The following is a 21,407-nucleotide window of genomic DNA, read 5'->3' on the forward strand; positions in this document are numbered from 1 at the left end:
GCGGCATGACAGTGGACAAGGACAGTGATAGTGGAGGAAAGAGGGCATGGCAGTGGGGGTGGGGATGAGTAGGGAGGTTGAGCTAGGCTTTGAGGGTGCAGTTGGGTGAGTTTGCTAGAGGGAAGGTGGATGAGGGGTAGGAGCTTCAAGAGCTGCAGTGTGATGGAACCCAGGGTCATTGGAAACACTACCTGTCCCATGTACTCAGCACGCTTTCTGTGCTCAGTCAACACTGAGACAAGACTTTAAAAGGTAAAGTAATGGACATTTCATTTTCTTTCTTTTTTTTTTTTTTGATTCAGGTCACATTTCTGGGCTTTAATGAAGAAACAGATGCTGCTCATATACAGGTGTGGTCAATTTATTGAATTGGCAAAGACTGGGAGACTACTTAAAATTTTTGGAGATTTGAAAATTTTACTTTAATGCTCAAAATTTACAATTTTAAGGTATCAAAGTTAAAAGATTAGGCTGAAGCTAGACATAGTGGTGCATGCCTTTATTCCCAGAACTCAGAAAGCAAAGGCAGGCTAGTCTTTGAGTTCAGGGCCAGCCTAGCACCAGGCTGTTCTGTATACTGTGTTCCAGGTCAGCCACGGCTGCACGATGAGTCCCTTCCCTTCACTCGGCACCCTATCTCCCCCAACACAAAAATGACATTTGAGATCAATATTTATGAGTGTGTTATGTACATTTTCACTTAAAACATTTTATTAAGGATTCTTTTGTTGTTATTTTTGAGACAAAGTCTTGTTATCTATCCTTGATCTGGCCTTGAACATGTAGAATCCTGCTTCAGCCTCCCATAGGTTGGGATAACAACTGTGTGCTATCATGCCTGGCTTTTTGCCGATAATTCTGCTATGGAAAGGAGCTTTAGGTTTGACTATCAAAATCATCTAGCTGAAAGCTTTAAACCACAGGCCATTTTCTTGATTCTTTCCATTATATTGTATGTGACATTTGTATATTTTAATGAGTTTCATAATTTGACTTTAGCAGTAAAAATTCTTGTATTTTTATTAAAGTAGAATTAAATATAAGAAATCACTTTTTTAAAGTCTCAGTTTTTATACTTTTATAAATTAGTGCACATGTTTCTAGTCTGTTTCATTTAGGCATTTATAGAGGGATGGACATTTGAGGCCAGTAAAGGAAAGCTTGACAATTGTACAAGTTACTGTAAATACAGTTCTTCTCATGCTGCTGTTAGAAATGGCAATTCTATATTAATTCTTTCTGGTGGCTGGAACGAGCAAGCGGCCTTCCTACGACAGGTCACAGTCTCTCTCCAGACAGCATACAGATACATAACTGGATGTGCAAGGCGGATGCAGGATTACCACTGTGAGTGCAGCTAGGGCTGCATAGTTCAGACCAGCCTGAGCTAGAGTGCGACTGTCTCAAAATCAAAACATAAAACACTTGTAAAGTGTTCTGTTGGTCCTTAGGAAGTGCAGACAAGATCATATTTACAAAGCCTCTGCTCTCTGTGGGTCGAAGACTTGAATGAGTCTTGAGCTGGAAAAAAAATAGTTACTAAAAAAAGGAGAGGAAGTGAAAAAGAAAGCTAGCTTTCCTTTAGCCTTCATAAATCTTTGAAGGCTTACTACAATACCTCCAGAAAAAATGGACTTGTATTTTACAGAGTTAAAACTCAAGCTCTGAAGAAGGGTGTTCAGTAGCTTTCTGTATGAAAAACTAGTCACACCAAAGGATTTCTAGATGACAGTTGCTAGAAAACAATTAGATGTTAATGTCATAGATGTATGAGGAGCCCTGTTAAAATTGATTAGGTAGAGCGGCAGCAATGTGCTTGAAAACTATAAATCAGTACTAAATAGCCTTAGTTTGCTTTATTTTTGAGTTTGAAAAAGTCTCTTTGTAGATTAACTGTATATGTGAGCTGCTATGAAGCAGACAGTCTACTGACCAGTTTTGTGGTGTTTGATAGGGCAGTGTGTGGACACCTCGACAGTGTTATCTATAGTGCTACTCATGGCTGCCACTGTTGTTATTTAAAACTAGGACTTAGCTGCAATCTCACGGGAACTTCCAGACCTTCTGAATTCACTCCATTTCTGCAGTCTAAGTGAAAATGAAATCATTTGTATGAAGGATGTCAGTAAAGCGTCAGCTGTAAGCAGTAGTCCTCTAAATCAGGTAACTGATGGATCATTTTTAATCAGGTTTTTCAGGGCAGGGTTTTACAATATTTGCTCATTAATAGTGAACTTTTAAGTGGTTGGAGCTTTTCTTGTTATTTTAATTCAGTCTAAGAAAATAGACTAACAAAGCATTGCCAGCCTTGAAGGATAGAATAATTTTGATCGTGGCTTATAAACTAAATTCCCCCCATACTAATTTTCTATGAAATGTTACTCTTCAGATTTCTTTGTATAATGTGAGTGACTGCTCCTACTTCATGGCTACCCCATATTTACATGTGTTCCATGCTGCATGTTCTAGCAAATGGACTTTCAGTTAACTTTCTGGTTAAAGATTTCTCCATGTAAAATGGACAATGATGTTATTTTCCTAAGACAGTCTTTAGTTCATAAGTAAGTATTTTTGATAATGTATGAAAGAAAAATGCTTTGCATTTTAGGAAGTATGATATTTAAAATTGTATGAATACTTTACAATTTGGAGAACGTATTCTAGCTTTAAAATGCTGCTTTGCTAATCTTGAGGTCTGATGATTAGAATTCTACCTTGTTTCCTGGATCATGTTGTTCACTCATATATACTGGCTTTATTTGCTGGGACATAAAGAGTGATTATCTGTTATATTTGGTTTTTCCTTTTTAAAAATAAATTCCTTACCAATGTTTGCATTTAAAAATCAGTGTGCATAGGGAAAACTAATGGCTTGTGTTCTTAATCAAAGCTATAAGCATAATTGTAAGTTTTAATACTAGAGAAATACAAATTAAAAGATAAGAATAGTTCTTTCTTGGTAGGAGGGAGGGTGACATGCTGGGAGCTGTAGGAAAATGGAAAAAACATGTCAAATAGATCCCAGATCTATTTTTAGATAGATCCATATTCCATATTTCCTATAGCTCTCAAGCATTCACAGTGTAGTGGGTGAGTTTGGTAAATGATTAAGTAAGACACATTACAAACATAGGCACTAATATAGAAAAATAATTTCCCAAGAGACTACATTGACAGTAGGTTCTATGATATCTAAGGAGATAGAGAGGGAAGAATCTGAATACATGGGAGAAAAAAATATTAAGAAATTAAAGTGAGATTTAAATAGAAATAAATATACTTCTTTAGATAACTTTAGAAAAATTAAATACTTAAAATCATTAAACGTTGCAGAGTTAAGAGACCTTTCAGGATGCATGCATTTCTTGCTCCCCCTCCCTCTGGCTTATTTCTAGGCTTCTCTTCCAGGTAATATTTTATATTTAAACTTAAAACTGATTTTTATCATCTTCATCTCTCCCAAGAGTCATCGTTCTGGAATGCTTTGTGTCATGAGGGTGTCACCTGCATTACCAGGTCTCAGAATTGATTTTATCTTCAGTCTCCTAAGTAAATATGCTGCTGGTATAAGACACACCCTGGACACACACTTGCATCAGAAGCACCACCTTGAGACCGCTGATGAAGATGATGATGATGATACGAACCAGTCTGTGTCTTCCATAGAGGATGACTTTGTCACTGCTTTTGAGCAGTTAGAGGAGGAGGAGAGTGCAAGGCTATGTAATGATGGTGTGTGTCTTTTGCTGGACTTTTTCCTAGAAATAGATTGAATTTGAAAGTTTGGTTTCGAAGTTTTAAAAAAAGACTTAACAGTTGAAATTTACTTTGAAATTTGATCCAGTTTAAACATTTTAATAGTTTTACATATTACAGAAGAATTAATTTTTCTGTGATATTTAAGTTCATTATTAGCTACTTTTTAATTTGCTGTTTCTCTTCTTAGGTAGTATCGTTCAAGCCTTGTTTATCTCAGACCCTACTCTGAAACTTTGCCATGTTCAGATGTCAAAACAGTTAGCTGGCAGTTACAAGTGATTTTTCTAACATAAATGACAATGTGCCGAGCATTCCATAGGTCATATATTTGAAGGCATAGGGTGAAATGGGATTGTTTTATTAAAAGCTACATTTGTTCCTGGGTGTTAGGGAGAATGAAATTTCTGTTTAATACTATAGTATAGGTAACATTTATGATGTAAATATTTTGTGTTTTATGTATGTTTCTTAAAGCAAGTTTTTAAGAGTAACATAAGAACTTTATTTTTTTCCTGTTAGAAATAAATATTGCTACACTAAGGAGCCACTGTGATGCTGCCTCTCAAACTACTTCTGGTCACCATTTAGAAACCCATGATTTTAAAGTGCTGGTCAATTATGGACCACAGAGGTCATTGGCTAAGCCTTCATCTTCAGCACATGTTCTGGGATGCAAAGAAGCATCTTCTGTGAAAACATCGGTTACAACATCAATTTCAGAGCCCTGGACACAAAGAAGTCTCTACAGGTCACCCAGCGCTTCAGATAAAGGCAGGGACACACAGCAGATACTCCTTCCTCCTTCGCCTGCCAACTCCTCAGAGTCTGAGTGCTCTAGCCCAAGTCCTGTAATTTTTTTGGATGAAGAGGGATACCAAAAAAGTTTAAAAGCAAAACTTGAGCTGCCTGAAATCCCTGTGACAAAAGATGATGTAGAGGATTCAGACTCAGAAGTGAGTGAATTTTTTGATAGCTTTGATCAGTTTGATGAACTAGAGCAAACTTTAGAGACTTCTTGTCCATTTATGAAAGATCCTGGCATGGGGAAGCCATCACAGAAGATAGGGCGTAGACATGAGAAATCTTGTATGAATCCTCAGAAGTTCAAGTTTGAGTGTCCAGCTCTTCCAGCTAATGTTAGAAAGCCAACTCCACGAAAACCCGAGTCTCCATTTGGTCACCTGTGTGATGCTCCAGATTCCCCTCGTCCAGTGATGGCGTCAGAAGACAGTGGCTTGTTTAGCCCTATTCGAGCCTCTGCTTTTAGTCCTCCTGGAAGCTGTACTCCTGCTGAATGTTTTTGCCAAATGGATACTGGTAGAGATAGGATTCATGAAAATCAGAATCCTTTTTATTATATGTATGAAGATTATGCAAATAATCTTTCATGTGAAGTACTAGGCTCAGTTCTTCATACTCAGTGTCCAAATGCAATGTCAGATATTAATAGTATTAAAAGGGAAGAAAATTATACTGTAGCTTTTAAGCCTGGGAATTCTGATCAAAAAAATAAATGTAAAAATAAATCTTCAATGATTACAGACAGCGTTCAGAAGTTTGCAGCAGATCTTGTAGGAAAAAGCTTTGGCAGTGCATTTAAAGACTTACAGAAAGGAGTTTCTTCATGTACCAATGCTTTGTGCCACTTGGCTGTCAAATTGACATCATCTGTTTTTCAGATGGCATTTAATGAACTTAGAAGGCAGTGTGCATTTTCACTGAAAGAACGAGCCATTGGTAGCCTGGCTAGTTTTTTGGTGAGTGAAGCCTTATCAAATGCCTTGAAAGATTTACAGTACATGAAAAAGCAGATGTTTACCAACACAGTCGCTAGGTTTGCCGCGGACCTTGCAGAAGAGCTTGTTTTTGAAGGCATCATGGAGGTATGTCAGTTTTCATGTCCTCCTACACCTGCATCTCAACAGTGTCCGTCATTTGACTTTAAAGACAAAGCTGTGAAGTCTTATGCCAAAGATTTGTCTGAATCTGTAATACAAGAAGCCTTCATAGAACTGTCACAGACAGACGTGACCTTCACAACGAAGGCAGCAGTTAATGTTTCTATGGGTAATGTCGAGTATGTGAGTGCAGAAAGTGTAGTGCCGCCTACACAGACCTTCACATTTTCCTCATCCCTTAGCAGTCAAGCAGTTATGATGACAAAACCAGTACAGGAACATAAGAAGGAATACACGGTGCAGCAGGCCTTGTTTTGTACTTCGGGAATTGTCACTTCTATACCAGTACCCTTGGCAGGTAGTGCCCTTCTCCCATATCACATTTCATCTACTTTGTATCAGTCCAAATCTCATCTATCATCAGAGGATAGTAAGGCGAATGGTGGTTCTACCCAAGAGCACATCACCACAGAAAACAGTGAAGATGACGTGGATTGTCTCAGAAATACCCTTCTACCTTCAGAACTCAACCCATGTAACCAGAAAGATTTCAAGCCAACCAACGGTGATACTGACATACAGAGTCCTTCAGAATTAACTAGTGGTGCTGTGATTAGCAACTTTTCTGCAGGAATGGTACATACAATAGTCAATGAGTCCTTAGAGTCCATGACAGCCTTCAAAACTACAAAACCTGTTGATGCACATGCAGATTATTTAACTAAATCAAAGGGAAAAGCCTGTCCTCTTCCAATTTGTGACCAAGCAGCACCACAACAGAACAAAGCTAGCAATAAGGACATGTTTGCTGAGCAGTTATCGAAGTCTATTATTAAACATTCCCTGGATAAAAGCAAATCAATGCTTCCAAATATAGATAACAAAATAGTTAGTAAGGAACGCGTGCCTGTTCTTGGGGAAGAATCACAGCTAATCTTGGAGGAATCTCCCAGTGACTTTTCAGACCGCTTACCTCATGGTTCACTCTTGGTTGGAAACCATTGTGTTCCAGAATGTAAAGATTCTGTGGGCTTTGGATTTTCTTTAGAGACACTGCCACCTTGTCCAATGATGACAGGTCAGAAATCTGACTTGAAGGAACTTGTGAAGGATAAGCCAGTGAACAGGCATAATGTAAATAATACTGCACTTGAGCCCTTGTCTTTTGGACAGGAAAACTCCTTCCGTCACTCACATGCTTTATCATCTGCAGTGCTTACTTGTGTGGATGGTTTGCATGTAGAAGATAAACAGAAAATCAGAGACAGAAACGGAATACCTGATACCCCTCCGTCAACTCCTTTAGTACCGTCTCAGACTAGTTCTGAATGGGACATCAAAAAGTTAACCAAAAAGCTCAAGGGGGAGTTAGCCAAAGAATTTGCACCTGCGACACCGCCTTCTACCCCTCACAGCTCCTCTGTTGGTAGTTTGTCTGGGAATGAGCAGAGTACTATAGAAAAGGAAGAGTTCATGTTGAAACTCATGCGATCGCTTTCAGAAGAAGTTGAGAGCAGTGAAGGTGAAGAGCACCCAGAAATGGATGCGAAGTCAGAGTACTCAGGGAAGAAAGTTCAGTTTGCAGAAGCATTAGCTACACACATCATTTCTCTTGCAACTGAAATGGCAGCCTCTCATTTAGATCATGAAAGCACTCAAGAATCCAGGGTTCAAAACCCTCACTTAAATGTGCAGAGTCAAAGAAGTGTGCTATGTACGTCTCTAAATCATTCGGATGAAAACATACCGGCATGCAGTTTTGCAAGTGATATGGTAGCTGATGTCATTGCAGAAGCCACGAAAATTGCAAAAACTAGAAGTTGTACACTTTTCAGGCAGGAGAGGAACAGTTGTCATGTTGATGTTGACCAAGGTAAAGGAGAGAAGCTGAATGTGGAGAACGTTGCACACCCGAGAGAAGTAGATCGGTTTGTTCTTTCCTTACCAAGTTGTACACCAGGTCTGACATACAGGTACCCCAGTTGTGAAAGTGTGACTGATGAATACGCAGGTCATGTTATCCAAGTGCTGAAACAGGAAGGTGGCAATGATGAGCTAATCATGGACCAGTATGCCAGTAGACTGGCTTATCGATCTGTCAAGTCAGGAGTGCAAGAAGCAGCTAAGACAGTAAAAATGAAGTGCAGTTCAAAAATGTTTTCAATGCACAATTCTCATGTGAAAATAAACAAGGAACTATTGATGTCCTCAAATCAAGAGCATCATCAGGAAGCAGATAACAAAAGACAAAGAAAAAGAAATGGCAGCCATCTTTGCAAATACCAACCGTGTGAACGGACAGAGGATCCATGTAGAAATGAACTTTCTGAGCTACACAGTTTTTCAGCTTCTCTTGCTAGCATCATAACAAGAGATGTGAAGAAACAGCTGACAGCACCTACAGTTGACTTACCACAATCCTTAACAGAATCTTGTCTTTTTGAAAAGTCTGGATGTATTGGCAAGGGCGAAAGTATTGTTGAACCAGAATTTTCGAAGTCTGATCAACCATTGCAAAACCATGAATTCTGCCAGAATACAGGCAGTTTAAGTGGACACAGTCATGGGGAGAATATTCAAGCTGTAGAACAGTATGCTAGAAAAGTAGTGGATGACACTTTAGAGATAAGTTTAGGATCTACAGTTTCCCACATTCCAGAGACCACAACATCAGCAGATAGAATCACTTACGCAGAAAAATTGTCACCACTCCTGAATGGAGCTTGTAGATACTGTGACCTTAAGGAACGCCATGGTTGTGCCAGAAGTCCCTCTCAGCCCCCTTTAAAGCAGAGTGTGTGTGCAAGTGCTAAGCCAGGCTCCCATTCGAAACTTAGTAGCATCCATCTGAAATCGAGAATCTTCCATCTTGATGTGCCTCAGATTCATGTTAATCTTGATAAAAGGGCAGTGCTTGCAGAGAAGATAGTTGCTGAAGCTATTGAAAAAGCAGAGAGAGAGCTGAGCAATACCAGCCTGGCAGCTGATAGTGGCATTGGACAAGATGGCATTAGCTTTGCTGAGAGCCTTACCACAGAAATCATGACATCAGCTGTGACAGATGCGGAGCATGTTGTTAGCAGGTAGGTTTTAAATCTTCGTTGGGGCCTTGTGATAAAATGAAAAGCTAACTTTTTCTCTCTGTCCATTTGTGTGTGGCTTCATATCCTGTGCATGGTTGTCATGTGAAGTATTTGTTTCCCAATCCTTTTTGAGGGACAGTATCATCCATTTACAGGGCTGGAAGATGAGTGAGAGAACAGTGACCTCAAATTTACGGAGCTAAGAAGCAGGTAAAATCAAAGAAACAGGTGAATTTTATTCACAAATTTAGACTCGTATATTCACTACTCTGAGATTAACATCTGTTCTCTGGCAGAAGAAGCTTTTCTACATGTGACCTTGGACTGTTTATATTCTTCCTCCCCATCAGAGCAGTTTCATAAGAGGAAGCTAAGTGGAAGTTCCTAAGCCCTCACTCCAGGACCTGGCAAATAATTTTGCTATTCTTTCTTCAGAATATTCATTTTCTTCCTCAGACTTGGCTAATGATATGCCGTGAGTTCTTTCTGTAAGCTTGTTTTTATCCAGGCTGATATTTGCACAGACTTTCTTTGTACTTCTGCTCCTGTTTCTATTCTGGCGCTTGTACCAGGCTTCTCTGAGCACTTTTCAAAGTCCATGTGGGTATGGAGTTCTGTATCACAGTTTTATAAAGTCACAATGATTTAATGTTGAAGAATGATTGATTCAAATGGATTATTTGCTAGGATATTAACTGAATGGTTTCACTAATGTTCCTTTTCTCATAAATGTTTGATTAATGAAGGTAATCATAATAGAATATATAGTAGAATGTCACAAATGCATAATATTAGCTCACCAGGGTGCTATACGAATATCAAATAGGAAAGCATACTATAGAGGAATTTTAGAAAATAATATAGACTTTATTTTCAATTACTATGAGCCCATTTACCTAAGTCATTACAAACCCCTTTTTTTAGCCTCCTCCTGTGGGTCATTTTCTTTTAGAAAAAATAAAAAGTGGTAGGTACGAGGATAATTTGTTAAATAAAATAAAGTTGTGGTGCAGGATGGCTATTTTTGGAATATAGAACTTAACTGAGTTGTTATATCTTAAATACAAAGTGAGAATTTCCCAAAAAGTGGAGAGGGCAGGGGCAGGAGCAGTTCAGGGCTCATTTTAGGTTTTAGGGATATAAAAGAAATGAGAACAGATTTTTTAAAAATAAGATAACCAGCAGATAAATGAGCTGAACAAAGACAAAAATAGGCTTGCTAATGTGGACAGGCAGATGGCCAGGAGGCCTCAACCGTATATACGGAGACCTACAGGAATGCAGAGAGTGGGAGACGGAGTCCTCCCCAGGAAGGAGCATATCAGTTGGTTATCCAACACCCAGTGGTTAGCCCTGAAACATACAAGGAATATTATACAGACAAGCAGCTTGAATTTCAGTATTTAGAAATGTGTATGTCTATTCATATACATATATGTATGTAACAACAATAAATGAAAAAAAGTCATGAATTTGAAAGATTATAAGGAGGGGTATATGAGAGGGGTTGGAGGAAGACAAGGGGAAGGGGGAATGCTGTAATTATAATTTAAAAGAAATATTTAAAAAACACATATTGCAAGTTCCTTAAGAAAGGGAGTGTTGTTAGCAGAGATGAGCAAGAACTGTTGGCGCTGGCTGCATTTGAATTGGGTGGCAGAGAAGCAAAACTAGTGGGGTGACACTCAAGCCAAGAGCCTGAACTAGTGGGGTGACACTCAAGCCAAGAGCCTGAACTAGTGGGGTGACACTCAAGCCAAGAGCCTGAGTGAAGATAGGGAAATGACTGGGGTCCATGCGAAGGATTGGAGCGCATGTGTGTGAGGCATGGAGACCTTGTGTTGAGTGACTTGGGGGACTGTAGGTGAGAAAGTGGACATCATGATTGCTCTAAAGCCAAAGGAAGGTTTGATGAGAAAACTGATAGTTTCTGTCCGCATACATAAAGCATCACTGTTGAGAACTGTGTTCAATACACACACACACAAGACATACAGATGGGATAATTATTATAGTTGCTCTAAATGGGCTTTTTTTAATCATGTCATAAAAATATGAATGTCCCTTCTTTAAAAAAAAATTTTTTAAAGATAGGGTATTAGTATGTAGCCTTGGCTGACATAGAACTATGTAGACCAGGCTGAATTTGAACTCAAAGAGATCTATTGTCTCTGCCTCCCAAGTGGTGTGATTAAAGGCCTGTGCCATCACTTCCTGCTAAGAGAGATGTTTATGATTCATGTTCTGAAGCGATTTTTTCCAGTTTGAATATAGGCCAGGTTGACACAACTAGAATTTCAAATTTTTCTTGTTCTAAAAACCAGCAGGCATCTCCTTCGGATGCAAATGAAGGTACTGTTTTTACAGGGCAGATGATGCGCTTAGACCTTGTAGTAAGGTGCACGTCTGAGGAGTGAGAACTGCTCTAGACAGAGTGTAGAGAGTGATACCCAGGATGTCCCGCACAGCACTGTGGCTCTTGCTGTGCTGTTCTTCAGTCTCATTGTTTGCGGGTGCAGTGAAGTGTTCAGGGGATGTTGGTGTGACTTGGAATATAATTTCATAGAGTCATCGCTATCATTTTGCCTCCTCGTCAGAATCTATGGTGCTTCTGTTATTTTTAAAATTATTACCATGTGTTCTTTTCTTAGTTCAAAAGAAATGGAAGATTTTCCGTCAACTGAGTCATTTGGCAGCCAACAACTGAATCTCAGTGTTGGTGAGGACAGTACTGGTAGCTGGTCCAACTTAAGTTTTGAGGATGACCATCAAGATGAAAGCAGCAGTTTTCACCATCTCAGTGAGAGGTAACTCTGATTTAATAGCTAATTATGTGATAAAGGTCTTCAGACTTCCGCAGAGTGAGCAATGGGTTTACATTATTATTTGGAAATTCTCAATTTGGCAGTATGTTCATATTTCTAACATTATTATTCCCACTGTTCCTTTTTGGTTTGGTTTTATTTTAATTCTTTTTGAGGGGATGGCTTTGTGGTGTAGCTCAGGCTGGTCTTAAAGTGAAGTTTCTCCCTCAGTCTCTTGGGCTGGATTATATTATAGGCTGTGGATTATTATACTCTTCTGCCTGACCTCTGAATGGTCGTGTCACATATTGAGTACAGTAGGGAGAGAGCATTTTATTCTTTCTGTTACTCAGTGTTACTTCCCATGTTTATCTAATACTTAAATGATAGGTTTTTATTACTAACTAGATTGAAAAATCATTGTTAATAGAATATGGGCAAAATTTTTACTTTTGTGTTTTTCTTTGTTTAGAGAATCATTTTTTTAAAGTAAAAGATAGGACTTGAGGTCGTTCTCTCTTTTGTTTATAGTTGTGTGTTCTGTGCTACTGTATTTTCTGTATTTTCGTTTGCCTAATGACAGACTAATGGTGAAACTTTGGTTGTCTTTATGGTTTTATAATGGAACTCTATTTGAGGCTATGTTGAAAAGATGGCTTAGTTTTATTTTTATTCTTTAGTGCATTGTAATTTGTGAAAGTTTGATACTGTTAAAATGAAAATAGGTAAGTAAATTACTTGAAAAAGCTTAGAAACTACTTTTTTAGGTAATCATGACGTTGGTTACCTTGACAACACTTACTGATGCACAAGAAGTGAATTGATGTTAAAGAACCAAAGTTCAGTTTGTATAGATGATGACTTATGATTGACCAGCCGAGAGTAGGAAGTAAAGCTGCTTGTCACTGCAAACTAATGTGCTTACTAATTATCTTAATAATTAGGAATGATTAGAATTTTTAAGTTGCATCTTGAAAATTTTAATCTGAAAAATCTACTGTAATTTTGTTTTTGAATATGGTTGCTTTTTTCCCTCTGCAAACAACGCTTTGCTGCAGTTGTAGATAGAGTTGCCTCTTTGTTCTTTTGGCTAGGTGATAGAAAAAGGTAGAGCTGTGTGTGGCTTTGACTGGCCAGCCAGACAAGTGTACTGCTTAAATAAGCCCTGCTTACTCTAGCTTTCTTCTGAAGAAAGTATGTGCTGTTACCACCTGCGCGCTGTGTGTAATGTAAGAGATAGAGATAATTGGCATAGCAATGTAATGAGCAAGGACTGGTTGAGACAGTCTCCCTACACCTTATCATTGTTTTGTACTATTCAGAAATACCAGAAGACCTTAATTTAGGTCTCTTCTTTTTTAAATTTTATTCAAACTGAGGAGTAGGAAAGTGTATTGCATTTTTTGTTCTTGTTTTTTATAAATTACATGTTAAGATTTGCCGTGTCATTTGTCATTCTAAAAATCTGTTGTCTTTATCTACAAATCAAATGTACTTTTAGAATGCTTCCATGATGTTTTGAGGACAATGAAAAGAATCCCTAAGCTGCAATGGTGGAGCACACCTTTAATCCCAGAGCTTGGGAAACAGGCAGGTGAATATGAGTTCAAGGCCAGCCTGGTCTACAGAGCAAATTCCAGGACAGCCTACACAGGAAAGTCTACACTGAGAAATGCTATCTAGGAAAAAAAAAAGCTCCCTAGTCTGCAGCCCTGCCAGTTACCGTCTATGGAACAGCAGTGACAGTGTCTTGTCCCCTCTGTGGGTGCTCCACTCCACAGGCTCTGTTTCCAGGAAACACAGGTGGTCTTCACTATTCATTTTCTAGTTCAGCTCTGTTCTCTTCTCCCTCCAGCAGTAATGGTAACAGCAGTAGCTGGAGCAGTCTTGGTTTAGAAGGAGATTTGTATGAGGACAATTTATCCTTTCCAACATCAGACAGGTTGGTCCAGTTTAGAAACTTAAAAACTGATGAGTCTTTCACCACTAATGCATGATGTCATGTTCTTAAGAGAATATGTATCAACCTGCTTTTCTCCTGAATTTTGACATAATTCTGCTCGATACATTTACATCTAATGAAAATTTCAACTAGCTAAAATATGACTGACATCTAATTGCAAAATGTGTGACTGTTTGCATGGGTTGCTCTGCTTGCTATTTTTCATTCTACCAATGATTTCATTAAAAAGAGCTTGCTTCCTACAGGATTTCTGTTGTTTTTGTTTTTTTTTTTGTTTTCCTATGTAGTTTAATTTTATATATAATTAGTAGAAAAATTGTTTTAAAACATATTAAGTGGCATTAGTAGAAGCAGTAATACTTCATTATTCATGACATTCTGTGATATTCAAATAGTATATTGCTTAAAACCAAATTAGAATATTTCACCTTCATTTGAAGTTGCCTGGCTTTAAATGTCATGATAAAGAGAGGTACTATGTGCAACCTGTATTTTAACATGAAATAATGTGAGAAGCAAAGCTTCACTCTGATTGCCCTTCCTTCTTTCTAAATGTCATACATCACACTGTAACATTTCATTCCTTACTACTTTTCTGAGAAGTGGTTTAATCCACTACTAATTAAGCCTTTTTTTTTTTTAACTGCTTCTGTTGTTTTCTTTGAAAAGCGATGGACCAGATGACAGGGATGACGATCGGGACGATGGTGTGGAAGGTCAGTCACAGTCGCTCCTCTGAGTCTTTGTCTGTGGAGTCTTCGTGGTTTGTAGAAACACACAAATCACCCCGTCTCAGAAATAAAAAGTTTGAGGAAGAAGCTTAGGATATGTTAAATTTTTCCAAAATTTAAGTCTAAAATCCTTATGTTACAAAATTAACTTATCATGATTACAGCATTTTATTTATTACTCTGTTTTAGTTACTTTTCTTGTGGCTGTGACAAAGTGCTTTCAGAAAGGGTGCGTGGCAGTGGGAGCTGGTGGCTTGAGGAGGGGCAGAAAGGAAGCCAGCAGGGGCAGAGGGGCTGTACTACTCAAAGGCCCACCCCTACGGACCTGCCTCTGTCAGGCCCCAAATAATAATGATTTCATGATGTCCCAAAACAGTGCCACTTACCTGGGGACCAAAAGTTCATTCAAACTGTATCTTTTATGTTCTCCTTCAAATTGGTAACTTAGAATTGGTATTTTTCTCAAATTTCCATGAGCTGAAAAGTAAACATGGAAAGGCACTTTAAATGTTCCTTCCCTTCTCTCTCTCTCTCCAAATTCTGTACTCACATATACACATATTTGAAGGAACTAATCCTTTCTTCAGTGAATAGAGTTCTTACTATGCCAACTTAGGTATCATTGACTGTAGAATTTTGAACATGATTTGTGATCTTAATTTATATATTAAAATATCCAAGTGAGCCTAGAGACTTCACTCACATCAAACCTGTTTTCATTGTGTTCAGATAGTTTTTGGATGCCCTCCTCATATCTTACTTTCTTATAGTATAAAAATGATAATAGTTTCTATAAAACAGCACATCTGAATTTAAAAATTGTTTAATATAATTATTAATATTTTGAACTAGTGAAATTTTGTTGTTTCTTTAGAAATAAGAAAACAGAAGGCTCAGGATGGCTTTGTGTGTTCTATATTGGGGGTACAACCCTATACCCTGATGCCACAAATGTAGGCACACTGAGACCCTGACAAATGCTCCAGAGGATTGCTTGAGTAGAGGGTATAACCCCTGAGTTTCCAACCAGCTTGTCCACAGTGCTCTTGTTCAGGGAAGTTGCATAATAGTTGTTAAGTTGAAATTCCCAGGTTTAAGATTACTTCTATTTAAAAATTTTTAAATTACATTTGTTTTGTATGATGCACATGCATGTGCACGCATAGCTGTGAACACTTGACTGACTCTGTTCATGCTTCTCATGTGGAGTCAGTTCTCTCCTACCTCGTGGGATTTAGGATTCAAACTCAGGGCGTCAAACTTGGCAGAAGTGCCTTTACCAGCTGAGCCATCCAACTAACCCAGATTATTAATAAAGCTTTATCTTTATTTTATGCAAATGGATGTTTTGCCTACATCTGTCTGTGTAGTACTCAAGAAGGCCAGAAGAGAGCATCAGATTCCCCTGAAACTGGAGTTCAGACAGTTAAGAGCTACCATGAGGGTGCTGTGTGTCAAATCTGGCTCCTCTGCAAGAGCAGCCAGTGCTCTTAGCTACTAAGTCATCTTTCAAGCCCTTATTATAATTTTTAGAATTTATAATAATCTAGGTAAACTTTTGCTCATTAATATGTTGGCATTTAAAAGTCATATACTTCTCCCTAATAACTCTCATGGATATAATTATTTCAAAGACTATCCATGAACATAGCATGCTATGTTATTATTGTTATTATTATTATTATTATTAGTTATTACCTAGTTTTTACTTAACTAACTTTGCTGAGGTATGATAAAGAGAAGAGGTGCAAGTTAATATGAATAAAATAATTCATTAAGAGAATTTATCAGTGGGCCTGAGAATTTTTTATGTTAATAAGTAGAAACCAGGAGGTTAATTATATGCAGTTGTGTTATTCCTCAGCTCTTGACATCATAGGCATCTCTCATATACGAAGTTACATCCAGCTTCTGAATTTGTTCCATTAGAAGATAGATTGGTTTAGATTTACAGCTTCAAAATTAGGGGATTCCTACAACAATAGATACCTGCTTTTTAAACCTCCTTTTAAACTTCCCTCCCTTCCTTCCTGTTCATTTATTTTGGTTAGGAAGCATCAGCCCTAACCTCTGTTGAAGTTTCCCATCAGGTGGGCAGCCAGCAGGCCCAAACCAAGGAAACCCTAGCAGTGTAGAGAACCATTAAGTGACTAGCTACCAATCCCAGAAACACTGCAGGCTTTACTAAGGACCTTAGACACTGTGTCTTGTTCCATAGTATATCAGACCTCCTTTAAAACAAACCGTTTCCTAAATTAGTTCTTGATCTTTAGCATGTAAAATCATGCATGGATTTCATGTGTTTTCTAAATATAAATCATACTTTCCTCTTACTCATCCCCGCCTCTCATTGTCCCTCGTTCCCTGTGGTCCTTCTCCCTAACATGGGATCTTCCCTTCTGCTCATGCCACATGACTCCCATTACCCTTGCTTTCCCCCCCCCCCTTTAGATTATTTTTCCTTGCCTCTCAGGAGTCTTCCTTCTACCTTCATGACTCATACAGACATACACATGTGCATGTATGTATACATGTATGTATTTTAAATGTTGAGTTTGCATAGGAAAGGAAACATACACTAGACATACTCTTGATTGAGACTAACTGGCACAAAGGAAGAAAAGATAAATTTCTGAGAATGCTGTGAATTAAAAATAAAGGGTCGGCACAAATTATAAAAATGATTAGTAGTGGTCTAGAGTTCTATATAACAGAAAAATGTACATCAACATCAACATCTCCAGCATTAGTACATACTGGTGTGCGGACTGTCAGCATGCCCTTAATACTTCTTGTACTCAGTCATCCTGAAGCAGGAGTATCCAATATGGTGTTGGTTCCATCAGCCAGCTGGGCTGTCTCCTCTGGATTGAAAGCATCATTCTCATTAACAAGAAAATAAACTTGAGAGCCCTTTCTTTTGTATTATATTTAAATTCACTTCAAACAATATTTTACATTTGTTCCATCAGTAAATAATCAATGTTATTCCTTTGTTTTAAGCATTGTTTTGTCCTTAAGACATGCTTTATTTGGCATTATGGTGTAGCTAAGGAAAGCATTCACTTGAATCTCTAAATTGAAGCCAGAGTTTTGAAAGTTGAATTGATGAATTTCACTTCATATTGTTTAAATTTATTGTTAGATTTACAACAGAATGGAAAAACTATGCTAATCATGAACATTGACATGGAACCAGGAGCAGTAGATCCGCAACTAAGGATTATTCTTCAGTGGCTTGTTGCCTCTGAGGCTGATGTTGAAGAACTTTATTTTCATGACTCTTCAAAGAAGGAATTTATATTAGTAAGTACCTCCCTTCTAGAGTGGTTGTGAGGAAATGGTAACACTATGTAATAATCTCACTACATTGTTGGTTAGCAAAATGCTTGCTGATTGCACAATATTAACACGTAGGCCATGGAATCTCACAGTTGGGATTCAGAAGTCAGTTCTGCAGCTTTCCAGTAGGTGTAACCTTGGAGAGGGGAGTCAGTGAATGCCTCAGTTTTCTTAGTTGCATTGTGGGATTAGAGGATACTGATGTAATGTGAACAGGAGAATTCTGGGAAGGAGGAAGTTGATTCCTCCCACTCTTGCCCGGATCACCGAAGCAGCAGGATGTGATCTGCCCCACTGAAAAAAGGTATTGAGCCACATGGCTAACATAGATCAGAAAAATGGGTTAATCAAGATGTGAGAGTTAGCCAGTGAGAGGCTAGAGCTAATGGGCCAATCAGCTTTATAACTTTAGAGATCTCTGTTATTTCTTTGGGGCTTGCCAGCTGTGGGGTACTGGGCGGGACAAAAACCCAAACAAGCAGGCCTGGCCCCCTCTTGTTATAGGATACAGACTTACCTTACAGGTTTATGAGGATTAATTATAATACTCTAAAAAGAAGTGTTTGATCTAATACTCTAACCCTAAAATTTAAATGTCAGTAATGAGCAGCTAATGTATTCTTTATAAAAGATCCAGCTATTCTATTTTACTGATTCATAATCATACCTAATTAATTAGGTCTTTCTTATCCCATGGAAATGGAAGGCTGGTATAATGAAAAACCAATAACAGAGTAGATAAGATACTTTTCTTGAGTATTTTTAATATATACCAAGCATTGTGTTAATAGGGATTTTCAGTTTGTAGTTTTACGAGTGTTTCTCCCCTGGTTTTCCTTATGAAAATTTATATTAATCTTACCATAGGCTATAAAACAGTCCAGGGAATAACCAATATAGATCTATCAATAGAGACAGAAAAGGAAAACCCAAGTTATTCTTAGTTTCTTGATGGAGGACTCTCATTGGCTAATAAAGAAACTGCCTGGCTCATCTGATTGGCCGGCCCTTAGGTGGGTGGAGTAGACAGAACAGGAAGAAGGAAGTGAGGTAGATGGCTCAGACAATTGCCCTGCCTCTCCTCTCTGGGACAGATGCGATGAAGCCAGCCCCCAGGTCAGACATGCTGAATATTTCCCGGTAAGACACCGCTCATGGTGTTACATAGATTATTAGATATGGGTTAGTCAAGATGTGAGTAAGAGGCTGAAACTAATGGGCCAGGCAGTGTTTAAAAGAATACAGTTTGTGTGTTGTTATTTTGGGGCATAAGCTAGCCGGTGGCTGGGAGCCGGGCGGGATGAAAAGCAGGCCTGCCCGCAGCTCATCACTACAGTTTCTGGTTCAGAATATGACAGTATTGTTGGACGATGTCTGAAAGATGTGAACAGTCTGACACTGACTTTTCCTTAGACTGGGGTTTATTAGCGTGAGGCTTCTGTTGTAGGAAGAGAACATAGTCCGGGAAGAGATGCTCAAGACATGAATTGTCAAGTGGAAGTTTGGGTCAGGGAGCTGTTAGAACTGAGGCTTGAGGTTGACAGGTGGTTGTCAGAGGAGGAGGCCTTGCCCAGGGATCTTTGCCTGACTGAGTCAAGTCCAGTGCTCAGTTGTGATGGCAAGGTTTATTATGCTCGTGGCTTATTTTAACCATATGGCTGATTTTAAATAATGACTTTCAGAGACCATATCTTGCTAGGACAGGGCTACTGTTTTATATATGTAGATATTATATTTTTATGTTATATAACTAAATATGTATATATATGTGTATGTATATATATATGTATATGTATATATATCCACAGGGCTACTGGGGATATATGAAACAGTTAAGAAGCAAGTTCAGATTATGTTTGGTGGTATGAGAATAATAGAAATACTGTATGTCTTTCTAGGTCATATATTTAATTTTGATATTTTCACTATTAAATAGAACAAACAGTACTACCTTGAGGATAAATGGAAGATGACATATAATTGTGTCAAGAAGATATAAACATATTTATATAAGTGACAAAAGAGAAGCTAGAGTAAAGATTTATCCTGAGACACTGTCGTCAGAGTGAGAAGACAGTGTTTGTGGAAGGAAACACTTGCAGTTGTGTATCTGGTAATGTTCTTAGCCCTAACACATATAAAAACTCCTTCATCTTAAAAATAGAAGGGCACCTGTCTATCTAAAAAATGGACTAAGAGTTATTACTGCATTTCTTAGTTAGGGTTTCTGTTGCTGTGATGAAGCACCATGACCAAACGCAGGTTGGGGAAGAAAGGGTTTATTTGGATTACACTTCCATATTGCTGTTCACTATTGAAGAAAGTCTGGACAGGCATTCAAGCAGGGCAGGATTCTGGAGACAGGAGCTGATGCAGAAGCCATGGAAGGGCGCTGCTGACTGGATTGCTTCTCTTGGCTTGCTCAGTCTGCTTTCTTATGGACCACCAGCCCAGGAATGACCCCACCCACCATGGATGGGCCCTCCCCCATTGATCACTAATTGAAAAAGTGCCTTACAGCTGGGTCTCACAGAGGCACTGCACAGCTGAGGCTCGTTCTTCTCTGACATGCAGAGTTTGTGTCAAGGTGACACAAAGTCAGCCAGTATACTGCACATCTTTGGAAAATAAAAACATTAGGAAAATGTAAGTCAAAACCACTGCACTCTTCACACTCAACAGGGTAACTGTCATGGAGGGTACTACCAACTGTAGGAGGATGTGGAAATACTGCATCCTTCCTACAGTTATTAGAATCTACAATGGTGAAGCTGTTATGAAGAACATCTGACAGATCCCCAAAATTCCAAGTACAATATTGCCATGTTACCCAGCATTCCACTGATTGGTGGTGCGCACCTGAGGGACATAAAAAACAATACAGAAATGTCCATGGCAACATTATTCATAGTAGGTACGAAGTAAGAATGTGTTATAGGCCTCTAATTCCAGAACTCTGTAAGTAGAGGCAGGAGGATTACTGTGTTTGAGGCTACCCTGGGTTAAATAGGGGGAGTTCTGGCAAAGTTAGGGATACATAGAAAGACCCTGTCTCAAACAAACCAGAACAAAACAAAGAGAATTCTCTGCCTGTTCATCAGCTAACGAATGGAGAAGGAGCTTTGTTGGCTAGTATAAAGTAGTAAAAAGTGCTACGCCGTGGTAAACCCTCAAGGTAGCTGTGCTAAGCAGAAGACCATACAGAGTGCACAGCTCCATTTCTGTGAAATGCCCCAAGCAGGCAAACCTATAAGGCACAAAGTAGATGAGTGCTGTATCTGAAGGTGCTGGGGAAGATGAGGAGAGAGCACCCAGTACTGGTGTGTGGTAGTTGTCTTCAATTCATTCATATACCAAAAACCTGTTGCTTATGAATTATATCACAAAGCTGTTTTTAGAAAAGGAACATTAGTAAAATAGTTTTTCAGAATTTATTTTGCAGATCTTTTTAAACCTAAGACTTCTTACAGAGTTGAGTAGACAGAGAAGAGAGTAAGGCCATGTTCTGCTTTGCTGTGGTAGTTTCTTTAAACCTGTTTACTCTTCTGCTTGCTTTTTTGTTGAAGCATTACCTTTCTTCAAAAACAAGCTATGACTCTAGAAACTACAGGGAAACCCTGTCTCGAAAAAACAAAAAACAAAAAAAAAAAAAAAAAAACAAGCTATGGTTCCACTGAGGCTGGAATGTTTTCCGGAATACAAACCACACTATATGTTGTGGAAAGAAAATCCACATCTTTTTATTAAGCTTGACATTGTCATTATTATTCTGTTCCTAATTGAGGGTGTGGCAGATGTATTTAGTTATGCAGAATTTCCTGCAGATG

The 21,407-nt window shown here is 38.5% G+C and overlaps 1 protein-coding gene across 4 annotated transcripts in view; it reads left to right on the forward strand.

Moving 5' to 3' along the window:
- Positions 1-21,407, forward strand: part of Akap11 (A-kinase anchoring protein 11) — a 44,995-nt gene that overhangs the window by 19,679 nt on the left and 3,909 nt on the right. For 2 of the 4 annotated variants that reach the window (XM_038309869.1, XM_038309870.1), the window contains exons 4-11: positions 303-350; positions 2,029-2,163; positions 3,465-3,732; positions 4,279-8,740; positions 11,392-11,547; positions 13,400-13,486; positions 14,177-14,223; positions 17,384-17,544. In XM_038309869.1, the coding sequence (XP_038165797.1) occupies positions 303-350; positions 2,029-2,163; positions 3,465-3,732; positions 4,279-8,740; positions 11,392-11,547; positions 13,400-13,486; positions 14,177-14,223; positions 17,384-17,544 (5,364 nt within the window). The remainder of the gene's footprint in view (positions 1-302; positions 351-2,028; positions 2,164-3,464; positions 3,733-4,278; positions 8,741-11,391; positions 11,548-13,399; positions 13,487-14,176; positions 14,224-17,383; positions 17,545-21,407) is intronic. The other 2 variants (XM_038309872.1, XM_038309873.1) reach the window with 2 other exon arrangements.

Source organism: Arvicola amphibius, chromosome 13 (assembly GCF_903992535.2).
Source record: "Arvicola amphibius chromosome 13, mArvAmp1.2, whole genome shotgun sequence".
NCBI classification, from domain to species: domain Eukaryota; kingdom Metazoa; phylum Chordata; class Mammalia; order Rodentia; family Cricetidae; genus Arvicola; species Arvicola amphibius.